This window comes from Hyposmocoma kahamanoa, unplaced genomic scaffold, assembly GCF_003589595.1.
Source record: "Hyposmocoma kahamanoa isolate Upper Pololo Valley unplaced genomic scaffold, ASM358959v1 93006, whole genome shotgun sequence".
NCBI classification, from domain to species: domain Eukaryota; kingdom Metazoa; phylum Arthropoda; class Insecta; order Lepidoptera; family Cosmopterigidae; genus Hyposmocoma; species Hyposmocoma kahamanoa.
The window spans coordinates 1,323-14,274 of record NW_020654814.1 but is presented as its reverse complement, the minus strand read 5'-3'; the positions used below and the strand labels follow the sequence as shown (position 1 = coordinate 14,274).

Sequence of the window (12,952 nt, the reverse complement as noted above, 5' to 3'; positions counted from 1 at the left end):
GAATAGCCCCAAAAAATTGGCGCCAATTTTTTTATATCTCTCTAGAGTTTGTAATTGTGATTCGAGTTAAAATTAATCGACTAAACGGTATTAAAAAAATTACACATTCAGCTTTATTAGTTTACAAGACATTCATGACAATCAGTATATTCTAAAATTAACAACCTTCTGCGCCAGCATCAAGTAGTGAAAGAGATAAAGCTCTAGAACCATCAGTTAGTTAGACATTAATTACCTGTATTGAGTCTTTAACTTTGGTATATATTACTGAACTTGAACGAGACTCCATCACATTATATACAGTTACATTATATAACTGATGACAGTAAAATCGCTACATCCAATGAAAATTACGCCAACTTCATTTTTTGGTCCTGTTCTGTTTTTAATATAAACAACCTTATTTTATGACTAATAAATTTGTTAAAAAAAATAAAGAAACAAAAACAAAATTCGAAAAAAAAAAATTGGTTAAAAGTAAAATTGAAAAAAGAACAAAATAAAACAAAAAATTAAATTGGCGCGTTGGAGGTATCGAAATATTCATCAAAATTTTTATTAACACAAGTATTAATCAAAATTGCTATTTCTGGAAGTCCAGTAATATAAAATAATACGAGAATGATTAGTAGCAGGATGTGTGTTCACATTCACATTCAGACTCCATTAAACGTTTTATTTTTTAAAACACATCGAACATTAAAATCGTCTTAATGTTTTGGGTTCTAGATACCACGAGTACGCAACGGCACCGCTCTATTTACGTCACATAAGAAAAAAGAAGCAGGCGCTTAAGTTACCTACTCAGACTGTGACACGTTAATTATTTTCGTTAAATTTGTTAATTTCTGCTGTAAGTATTTATTGAGAAAAGCGTGGTGAGAAAGGCTTAGTATTTGTGGAAAGTAAGTACCTTTTCGATATTTCACTTGTGTAGCGCGATAACGACAAAATAAGTTTTACGTTAGCTACTCCCAACAAATTTTGCAAACCGGTCTAAATCCATTTTTCTTCACGGTATCCAAAAAATTATGTGAAATATGAGGCGAAAGCATGAAATGTACTTTTAATCTTATATTTTAATTTCTAGACTTACACTAAAAGCGACTACGCAACACGTGGTAATCAATAGAATTCAACGTCTATTGTTATGGATGTCCGTTATTTTATTTCTTATTTGCTCGGGACTTAGCTCCCATTTTTGTGCAATTTCCTGGATATTTGCCTACATTCCCCTTTCATTAATACGATGCAATGCAAGTACGTCGTAGGTACGTAACTGCAGTTCCTTGTTACGCGGTATGGTGATGAATTTTTAGTGTAGGTATATTGTAAACTAATATCTTCAAATCATATTGTTATTACTTGCTAACGAGAGACAGCACTAAATGAGAGTTGTAATTGTAAACTTATTTTTTATTGAAATTAGGGTACATGTGAATATAAGTAATGGAACATTCCAGATGGCAGAAGTCACAGAAGCGAATGCATCATCCCTGACGGAGCTGCTGGCTGCGGGTAGGCGACACCTTGCTGTTAGAGACTGGAGCTCTGCTGTGGAGACTTTAGCTAAGGCTTGTGAACAACTGGCTAAGGAGCATGGTGACTTGGCTGACCAGTGTGCTGAACCCTACCTGTGGTAAGATGTCTTATATGACAGTTCAACTTGTCATAGTTTTGCGGGACCATATGACAAAGATTTCATTAGCTGAAACCTAAATTTCACTTCCTCAACATTTGCATGGTTTGGTATAATGGGCTGGTGTCTGCAATTCAACATCCAAGTGCCTATTTTCATATGTGGTGGGTGCAGAGTCCTACTTGTGTCATCGTAGCTCCTCTGAGAACCTTAATACCTTACTGGGTTTATGGAAGATCTCTGGGAGTGACCTAAGCACTCTAAGGTACTTCACCCTGTAGTTGGTCATGCTGGACCATTGCAGTAGGATGTGTGTGCCTGTTTCCTACCCCTCGTCTTACAGACTCTCTCCATAGAGGTCTGCTGTGTTTACTAGATTGAAAAAGCATTCATTATATTATGTAATACTGTTAGTACAGTGGAAAAGATTTTGCTAAATCCATCTTTTCACAAAATAACAACTCTACTAAGTGCCAGTAAATCAGCATGATACCACTTTCAGTGACACAACAATAAGCTGAGTGGATGATGCATTTTATAACAGTAGAGTGCTTAATAAAATTATGTTATTTGTTTAATAAGTATTTACTTAAACAAGTTATTTATTGTTATTATTTATTAACTTGTACTATAATGGGGCGTTGTGCTTTCAGCTGACAAAAGTATACAGCTTGGTGTGCTGTTGATTGTACATGGTGACATATAGCCCCTGTCTTGGTCCTTTTTGCTGATTGGGTTTTGTACAGTTTCCATAGAAAAGACAGCAATTACTGTTCATGCTAGCAGTGCTATCCATGTGCATCATGAGATCAATTCTTAAAATATAATCTTACATGATAGCAAATTATTAGTACTAAATTGTCGACATCGTTTCTTTTTCAATTTAATATTTTATTCACTTAGGTATGGGAAATCGTTGCTTGGTCTGTCCAGAGAAGAAAGTGGTGTTTTAGGAGATGGTGTGCCTGGTGCTAACAATGAAGATGATGATGAAGGTACTTATCTAATGTTGTTCTGTTACTATCTTTTTTCTATGTCATTCTAGCTCAAATTCATTTATTCCAAAATTTACAAAATGCATTTATGAACAATATGTCATTCTTACATCTCAGTGTGTGAATTGTGTGTCTGCTGATAGATTTACAGATCTTACACACAATGACTGATAAATGTCCCACATTGTGTTACCACATTTAGTAACGCAAAATTGGATTGAGCCAATCTGAAAAAGCTTTTATGTCCATGCAATAAGAGGGAATAAGGTATATGTTTCACTTCCGCTCGGACTACCCCGACAAGAAAGGCAACTCTTACTCTCTTAATCTCCCTTAGGAATAGACAGCAACACATCGACGGATCTTGCTATGTTGCACTGGAGGCTATAATTGGACAGAAGTGTATAACTTGATGTGCTCTAATAAGTAAAGTGATTCAGACCCAGAAAATGTCATTCCTATGTTCATGTCTTGTTTTCCTTTTTTTTTATAATATCAAGTGACGACACGAACAAGTTGTGCCTGATGGTAAGCTACACGACTGTCTATAACAGTTGCAGTGCCACTCAGCTCTTTAACTCGCAAAGATCTGAGGCGCACTGCACCTGCGCCCGTCACCCTGAGACATAAGTTGACAAGTCCCTTGTGCTTGTAATTTCGTCAGCACCCTTACCCTTCAAACCGGAACACACTAATGCTGACATTACTGCTTGTTATAAATGTGAAGTAAAAAAAATTAAAACAGGGTTGAGATGACATGTAGTCTATCTAAAATATAGGCATTTGTAGGCTTTCATGTTTATATTCAACCAGCTTAGTATGAAAAAGTGTACTTATACAGTCATGCAAAATTTATTTATTACTTAACATACACATTATACAACATATTATTTTATTTTCAACATTGTCATGATTTAATATGTTTTCTAACAGACCAAGAAGAGAATGGTGAAAATGAAAATGGAGAAGCAGAAGAGAATGAAGAAAACAAAGAGGTCAAGGAAACCAAAGACAATGACGAAGAAATTGCTGAAGAGAATGGAGAAACTGAAAAGAATGAGCCAAAGTCCACCACAGCAGATGCTGAACCCAGCAAAAGCAAAGCTGATGATGATGATGTTGAACCTGTGAATATTTACAAATTATCTTTAATTTTTTTTTTAATTTCTGAGAAAGGCATCCCTTACCTTAGCTCTTCCACTCTCTTTCAGTCTCAATTTTTACCTCCAGGCCCTCTTTATGAAATTAGCACCAATTCTAGATTTTCAGGCTATCAAAGTTGATGTTTAAACCTTTTATGTGTTGCTACAGGGTCCATCAAACAGCAATGATGAGTCCGTGATGGAGAATGAAGATGATGTAGACAACTTGCAGTTGGCTTGGGAGATGCTTGGTAAGTGTTTAAGGTAGCCAATACTTTTGCTCTAGTACAGTAGTGTATAACCAGAATATGTAATCCATAATGCTATTAAAATTATTACATTATAGATTCGTAAAGGTGATCTTTCTATAGTATGTACCTAATTAATTATTATTTTGCTTTATTATTATTATTAGTTAATAGAAGTAAATAGAAATGCTACACTATTGTATTGGAATCGTCCTGTAAATATATATTGTACGAAATAAATAAGATGTTTGCAGAAATGGTAATTCATTATTGCAATAATAAGAAAGCGTCGTAAGTTACAATTTTGCATAGTATATATCAAGAATGAAAAATTCTAATTATGTTATTGTCCTTTACCACCTTGTGTTTTGTTAAATAGTCTATCACTCAAGTGACTTTTTGTTTTACATATGTATGCAGTAGGAATATGGGAAAGTCAAGTATATGTCTATTCAGAGAAATCTGATGACTGTTTGTTTTGTTGAAATGTCTTTTTTGTTAAACTGTTTAACAGCGGCATTCGTCAAGAAAAATCTAAATATGGTTTATTTCACGATGCCATGGTATATATTTATGAATAAACGAGCGGAATGAGTGTTGTTAAAGCGAGATGTGTTGTCGCCGAGTCTGAGCGCTTCGTTTGTGGCCCCGCAGACCTGTCGCGCAACATCCTGGCGCGGCGCGCGGCGCAGGGCGGCGACGCTGCGCGTGCGCTGCTCGCCGACGTGCACCTCGCGCTCGGCGAGGTCGCCCTCGAGAGTGAGACCTATGACAAGGCGGTGCTTGACATGCGTTAGTATTCTACCCTCGTTCACTTGCCCGTCTCGAATTCACTTACTGATTTATTTGCTATATTGAAAGTAGGTGCAATAACAAAATCACTCTTAATTAATTTCCATTGTTTACTACCATATTACTACTTGGAGAGAATATACATTGGTTGACTTATTACTACTATCGCAAACAATCTGGGCGCCAGAGTGTCTTTGTCATAGGAATTTAAAGAAATTAGCATTATAAATAATACAGTGATCGAATACTTAGAAATAATTCCTTCAATCCGGTTGGCATAGCGTTTGCCACGGTTTGCTGGAAGACGGTTCGAATTTGTATTAGATATTGTTTTCTCAAACATGCTTGGGAGTATTAGGAAAAATGGCGGGCTTTTGAAGGTTACAAAGGTTATTTTTATTTTAAGTATATTATGAAGAAAAAATAAGAAAGAAATAGTGATAAAGAAAGTTAGAACTATAATTCTTTATTTTAAACCAAATTACAAAAGACTATCCTAAAAATTACAATAATTAAGAATCAAAGTTTTTGTTCAAAGTGATAGAAGATAATGTAATTTAAGTGAAAGTGAAAACATAAATATTGACTCCCGTCGCTTAGAACTATTTAAAAACCCAAATAAGTAAACTAAGTTATTTAAGAGAAAGTGAAAACTTGATGTATCAGAACCACAATGAAGAATAAATATTACTGAGGATTCCGATAACTAAACGAAGACATGGCTCAAAGGACTATCCAAGCCAAAACTCTTAATAAAAAAAAACATGCTCGGAAATGTTTGCATTACTTTCAAAAAACGAACACAGAAAGTTTGTCATTTATGGACCATGCGACTTCTTCCCAGCCAAGGCCTGCAAAGTAAGTATGAAAATCCATTACTGTCCTCTTGTCTAAACTTTTAAATCTACCGAATAATAATAATACATGTAAACAGGCAAAAGAAAGACTCATACAACCAACTTCCCAGTGTTCAAAATAGCGACAATTAAAAATACCTACCTGTACTGGTCACTTAAAAAAAAGAAAATGGCGGTAACATTTAAAGTGTTTTTGTATTCTTTTGTTTTTTCGTCTTTCTTGTGTTTTGGTCGCGGAAATGAGTGCTAGTGAGAAGAGCAACTACGAAAATACAGTAATAGATATACATTCAAACACATCATAAGAAGTAACACAAACAATAACATTTTCTTTTAGCAACGTCAAATATTACTTTTAATATTAATGAATATTTTTTTACTTTTTCTATTATACATGTCCTCTCTTTACTCTTTTATTATTTCCTCACATTGTTTGAGAAAAATTCAATACATGCCTCGGCGGGAACGGGGATTGCTTGACTCGTATTAATACAAGGTCTCGCTGTCGCTCGTCCTTGTAACTCATACTCGTCCAACAATCTCTTACTTCCCGGCCTCTCCAATAATGTACTATATAATAATATGGCAATGTAATATTGTATTAATAATTTTAGTCAAACTAGTGGAGTAATTTCACAAATAGTTGAATATCGTGGTAGTCAAACATCGTGGCATTCCATAAGCTTAAAAATTAATTTTACATTCTTATACTAGCGTCACAGCATATTTATCAAATTTTTATTTATGTTAAGAATAGTATTTTTTAATGAAAAATAGTTATAATAATAACGTTAGTATTAGGTATAAATATAAACTGGCTGATCTTGGCAGTCTTCTTCATAAAGCCACAAACTCATCTAAGGGGCAACGTACGCAATATAAGCTTCTTTAATAAAATTTCGGTTGATATTCAAAATTTGCCCTTTACGAGGAGTAAAACTATAGTGACTATACTAAAAAATACACTAAAGATACAGGTTCTGTGTACTTGGAGATTTTCTCGATCTATGTATGTTATTTAAAATAAATGATAAATGAGCACAAATGTTTATTTACAAGGGCAAACCCCTAGAGTTTCTTACTTATTCTTCTCAGGGGAATCTGCCTTACGAATAAGTAGTATAGTTTAATGAATGGTATGATTTCACGAATAATTAGCTTACCTATGCAATGAAGACCATTTCAGTTTAGCAAGACCGATCGTACGTGGCACATCGAGTGAACTGGCAACTGGTACTATCTCAATTTTGACAACTTTACAGGATGAAAAAAAACTTGTTTGCGTCATTTATATAGCATCTGGTTTATTAACCCTCTGCGACTGAGGTGAATTATTTATAAACATTCTACTGAGGAGTAGTCTGACGGACGTACATTATCTTTGCCATTAATGCATAGTTTTTCGGAATCGTTTGTCTTAAAAATATACATATACAGTCATTGAAATGTAATAAGTCCATTCTTGTATAAAAAGTGTTATTAACATACGTGTTTATAAGAAAAAATATTTATTATTAATTTTAGTTAGATCAAGGCACTTAAAGGCCGTAGTCATGTTGGAAATTTTCTATAAAAAAATATTTAAAAAATTTACAACGTTAACTTAAATTTGCAGTTTTCCGGCTTAAAATAAAATAATATAAAAAAAAATTTGGAAAATCGTTAGAGTAGTTTTTCTCTCAATCAGCTTTAAAGTTCAGACTTACAATTTTAGCAAATTTGCACCACGCACTTAAGACAAATTGGTTTTTTGCAAAAATAACAAGAAAATTTCGTTTACTGCTTCAATCTGCTTGGACAATGGACATACACGGCATTACTTCCCTCTAGATGATGGCTTAGGTGCTGTTGGTGGTCTTGGAGCAGAGTAAATGATGATGTCTTACTGAGGTGACGGCTATGGAGGTGACTATGAGAATAATTCTTTTGCTGACATGACATCTAATAGACAGTACGAAGATAATTATTTTACTGACCGGTCGTCTAAGAGACAGTATGACAATATAATTATTTTACTGACTTTACGTCTCGTAGACACCTAGCATTCGTAACTCCTTAAGTATAATTGCCGTGGCGGCTCTACCTGCACTGATCGGTAGCGGATACCGACACAGGAAGGTACTGAGCGAGACAACATTATCCAACGAAACTGAAAGCAATTAATTAATTAATTATTATGAAAAAAGATATATTTTAGTTTTATCAGATATAGTTTAAATTTATCCTGTCAAAAATAATATTTTTCGAAAATTTGGACGCTATTATGGAGGGTGCCATATGTTTCTTAAGTATCTTAAAAGTACAAAGTTTCGGGCATCTCTTTATTTAAACACAAAAAGGCAACATTATATTTAAAATTAATAGTATCTTTCAATCAACATTCTACAAATTAATGACAAAGAACCTAGAAATGTGTCGATTTGCAAGATAATGTAAATACCACTGACAGCTACAAAAGCAAGGTTTCATGGGTATAGCTACTCTTTTCTTACAAACTTGTTGCGCAACTTGCCGCACTAGGGAAACCCTGTGTCGCGGGTGCCGTTCACAAATTACACCCAAACTCACTAGAGAAATAAATGTAGGCCATATAAATATTTCTCCCGGCCCGGAAACGAACCCGGGACCTGAGACCTCTGCGTGGCAGTCCGGCATGGTAACCGTTCGGCCACGAAGCCAGTTCTAATAGTATCAAACCAGTAATGAACCTTTTTGAAAATTTGTAACATAGTGTAATTATAAAGTAATTATTTTTTTTACAGAGAGCTGTTTGGAGATACAGAAGGAGCTTTATCGCAGTGACGACAGACGCATTGCAGAGACGCACTACCAAATTGGTATGTGATTCTATCATTCTTTACCATAGCTGCTTGCGACATCTTTTGAGTGATGTGGTGTCGGTGTTTTGTAGAAAAACTTTTCAGGGGAACATGTTTTTCACGAGTTAGTTTTTCACGATCGTTTTAAAATATATGTATCCGACCCTGTGATGATGATTCAAGTGAAGCAAGTTCGGTCGTTTATTGCATGAGCGTAACCGGCATTCAGTCGATAGTCGAGAGAATATTTATCTACTGCATACTAGCTGCGTACACGTGGGCAATGTTTTAAGCGTTTTGAACTGATGAACTGTCATTTTACTCTATCTTCAAAAAAGACAGACTTTATTATATCCTTTATGTCGCAGGCATAAAGGATAATGTCTGTTTCATAAAAGGGCAATGGATAATAATATTCATCGTGTTTTCAACTTACATATGAAAAAACATGCTTATAATTATTAATACAAATATCGAACACTCAGAAAAAATTCCTTCGTTCCGTGCTTATCTTTAATATATATTTCACACAGGTCTGGCTAACTCCCTTGCGTCAAACTTTGAAGACGCGATAACACACTTCAAGAACGCAGCGAACATTTTAGAAAGTCGAATTAGAACCTTGGAGAACCCAACAGCTGCCTCTCTAGACGCTACAGTCAAGAAATTCACCACTGCAGACCCGTTCTACTCCATTGAAAGTGAAATCAAGGAGTTGAAGGAACTCTTACCTGAAATCCAGGAGAAAATACAAGACATGATGGATTATAAAGCTGAGGTAAGGCCCTGCGACTGTGTGGAAGAAACTAGAAAAATGCTTAGAGATATGATGGTTAGGGAGAAGAACAGATGCGTTGTTGAATGTCAGGGTTAGACTGATTTTTTACTCTTTGTAACTGATGTTCATTTATTCCAGTGCAAACATTATTTTTGTTTTGTAGTAGGCAATAATTGACGAAACGAATACATTTAGCAATCGTCATAAAAATGTGCGTGCTTTGTCTCATTAGATAGAATGTTCCTCAAATTAGTGCAAAACAGAGATGGGCATCGGGTTAAAACCCAATCGATCCGCCTGGGGTTATACCCAAAGCGCCGGTTTTAATCCATTTCTGCCCAAAATCGTAGAATACGGAATTTGGTATAATTCCATACTACAAGTTTTGATGTATAAAATCTTTTTTTATACGAAAAAGAGGCGAGGCAGAGGCAATCTATAAGTGCATCTGAAAATTTTTCGTAAAGATTTATTTCAATGTGATTTTCTAGCGAATCGATTCAATAGACAGGCAAAACGATTCGTCTATTTAGATAAAAAAGCAATAAATATTTTGTAATAATATCAATAAATTTGAACAAAACTCGATTTACAACAAATGTTTAGTTGTAATTCGTTTTTGCCTTGGATTTCGGGCGTTAATGTGTTTTAACCTAATTTAAACCCGGCATTAACAAAGCGTCGCGTCCAAACCCGGACGCTTGTCCGTCTCTGGTGCCAAATTAGTTCCACTAATTTTATTGTGATAATTTTTGAAAACTGATAAAAAAAGACTGTAATCAGTATTAATCGTTTTAATCGTAATTTACTAGTGCCTTTTAAATCTCAGCATTTTTTAATACTCATTAGTTTTTAAGCATTTTTATATTGTATTCTGTAGACATTAGTGAAACCACGAGGCCATTTTTGTATTGTCTTGTATTTTTTGAAATAAAGTTGTATGGAAATGTATTTGTTGTATTATTTTTTAATTTAATCCAATACATGAACGGCCATGTGGTTGGCTTATTGTCTCTGTAGTATCATGGCCTTTTATGTTTATTGCCGATATTTGCCAAAGTTTCGTAGGCAACCCTTGCATCTTGTATTGCAGAATCAGCAGCACTTGAGTTGCAGGCACTCATTCGGCGTGAACTATATTCTAAGTATTATACCTACAATAAATATTGTACATTCAGTACTATTATGAATTTTTGAATAGTAAATGTGGTGATACAGGTCGCAGGGTCGAATCCGGGTTTGCACCTATGAGGTTCTCGGAATTTATGTGCGAAATTTAATTTTTAAAATTACCATGAGCTTTTCGGTGAAGGAAAACATCGTTATGAAACCTGCATTTAGAAGGTTCACAACAAGCCTCGCCTGAGAGGATACCCGTGCCCGCCAGTGGGACATCTAAAAGGGTTGATGATGATGTGAAATGTGGTGGCAAGTGTTTCCTGTGTAAAGTATATTTCTTCAGCTAGGACTCTGCTGAATAATTAGATATCGCGTTTTGAATTGACAGCCTGCGACCACCTATGAAACTAGCTGATTTGGGCATATAATTATTTCCTTCCCTTATTTCAGCATAACGGTCGAATTTTTTGAATTTGACTAGTCAAGTTACAAAGTTATCAATTTTATAGTCAGTTCTAATTGTTCTGCGGTTCTAATCCATAGAAGAAAAAAACAATGAAGTGTCATAAGCCTCGATTACTACCGGAACCGATGTCGCCAAATGCGTTTTGGTGACATCGGTTGGTCGACACAGACGATGATAAACACTATGAAATCTTCATAATCATTGGTCATAAGTTTCTAATTTAAAAAGATGTAACAAGTTCTGGATTGTTAATATAATTTAAACTTTACCCAGTCGCTATCTCGTTGAAAGTTCAATACATTTATTGCAAGTTACGACGTTTGGTGTTTATATTGAAATTTTATTCAACATGCTGCCATCTTGCGGCCAGTAGTAGAACTACGACGAACGATTAACATCTAATAGATTGTTTGAAAATTGAAAATTTATTAAAATAAGTGCAGCTATCATTTTTGCACTCCAAAATAGCACAATAAGGCATTTTTCTACGGTTTTAGACACGATTTTTTTACAAAAGCGAAAATGGCGAACTGAGCTCAAATAGGTCTTTCCAGACCTATAATTGGCACGCGTCTGACGCTAACTAGCCACTTCTACTGTATTTATTGGTCTGTGGTTCAAATCGTATGAAACTAGAGATTTAGTCAGTCCGCCGTTACAAACCTATAGGAGTGCTTTACTATCCATTCTGGAATAAGCTTCTGCCAGTGACGCCATTCTTCAATTTTGAGAACCACAGCTGGAATAAGGCACGCCACAGAGTTTTTTAATTATACATGCTAAAAGGTGATATTGTACAGCAATTCGAGTCAGTAGACAAAATTGAAATGCATGCCGACGATGATTTAACCTATTTTTGTCATAATTTTTAAGTTATATTAAATTGATAATTAACAATAGCTTCTTCCTCGTTGATCCGAATGTGGTGACTGCTTTAATTCTGTATCTATCTCGTATTTGTTTATTTTAAAAACGAATGTTTAAAAAAGTTTCCAACGATTTTAGTACTGTAAAGTCCTAGGCCACTCGGTGGTGTCCCTAGCGTGCATCTGTGTTTTCATCCACCATAATTAAAAAAAATTGAATTGACAAAAAGTATATATTTATTTTTAAAAGAAAATAATACCAAAATCGTTAAGGACATCGTGTGTCTCTAGGACGTGTGTCGGTTAACTAGCTGGTGTCCGCGACTTCATTTGCGTAGAACTTTTTGCGTACTACTTCGAGTAGCCTACTATATTATTTACTTGACAAATTATTGATTCTCCATACAAACTCATCCCCTATTTCTCAGCCCTTTTAAGATTTATTTTTGTGACAAAAAGTAGTTAATGTCCTTCTCCTAGTTACTATTTATCTCTATACTAAAATTCATCAAATTTGGTTCAGCGGCTTAAGTGTAAAAACGTAACAGTTACTTTCGCGTTTATAATATTACTTTGGATTTGCAGACTATAAAACGCGTTCGCGAAACGCTTTGCCCTTCGAACGGAGCGTCATCATCTAACGGCGCATCATCATCAAACGGTGCCAGCAGCAGCAGCAGCACAGAACAGAAACCTGTGTCAAACATCTCACACCTGATCAAGCGAAAACGCAAAGCCAGTGAGACTGAAGAAACACCCGCTAAGAAACCTGCTACGTGAATTTTGCGTTTATAACTTTAGGTGAACTGCATAGGCTGAGTTGAATTTTCTTTGTGCCTAATGTTGTGTATTATTTATGCAGTTGTTTGTATGATATGAACCACGGAAGAAAAAAAAACAATGGAAGTGCCATAAGCCTCGATTACAATCAGAACCGATGTCGCCAAAACTCACACATTCTAAAACTAAAATTTAAAACACTACAAAATCTTGATATTGGTTGGTCGTATAGTCCATTTGTTTAGGTACATAACTGAATGTAAACAATCTTGAGACATCTTTTTATTTATGCGTATACTTTACAAATCAATAGGAATTAAAAATAGCCATGCAATTTCACATGAAACTAAGTATTTGTATTTTGTATTTGAAGGTAAGTAAACATAATTTTGTAAATGTATATTTCATTAAACGGACATCTCAAAATTGTTTACATTTAGTTAAATACCTA

At 34.9% G+C, this 12,952-nt stretch overlaps 1 protein-coding gene across 2 annotated transcripts; it reads left to right on the top strand.

The window, feature by feature from the left end:
- The first annotated feature begins 785 nt into the window (after nt 1-785).
- Nucleotides 786-12,731, top strand: LOC113237699 (histone-binding protein N1/N2-like). 2 transcript variants are annotated; one of them, XM_026474288.1, is made up of 9 exons: nt 786-905; nt 1,464-1,639; nt 2,543-2,634; nt 3,568-3,761; nt 3,946-4,027; nt 4,679-4,816; nt 8,436-8,510; nt 9,026-9,270; nt 12,542-12,731. In XM_026474288.1, the coding sequence occupies exons 2-9, from the start codon at nt 1,464-1,466 to the stop codon at nt 12,560-12,562; spliced, it is 1,023 nt and encodes a 340-aa protein (XP_026330073.1). In that variant the 5' UTR covers nt 786-905; the 3' UTR covers nt 12,563-12,731. The 2 variants fall into 2 exon arrangements, with proteins under 2 accessions (XP_026330073.1, XP_026330072.1); XM_026474287.1 differs by lacking the exon at nt 12,542-12,731 and adding an exon at nt 12,307-12,534.
- Nucleotides 12,732-12,952: the final 221 nt, after the last annotated feature.

Bases quoted from the DNA above. Each gene is read 5' to 3' on its own strand.
- LOC113237699 (XM_026474287.1), top strand. From the start codon at position 1,464: ATGGCAGAAGTCACAGAAGCGAATGCATCATCCCTGACGGAGCTGCTG. The intron at 3,762-3,945 runs GTGAATATTTAC...GTGTTGCTACAG, and splicing joins ATGATGATGATGTTGAACCT to GGTCCATCAAACAGCAATGA. The intron at 9,271-12,306 runs GTAAGGCCCTGC...TTGGATTTGCAG, and splicing joins TGATGGATTATAAAGCTGAG to ACTATAAAACGCGTTCGCGA.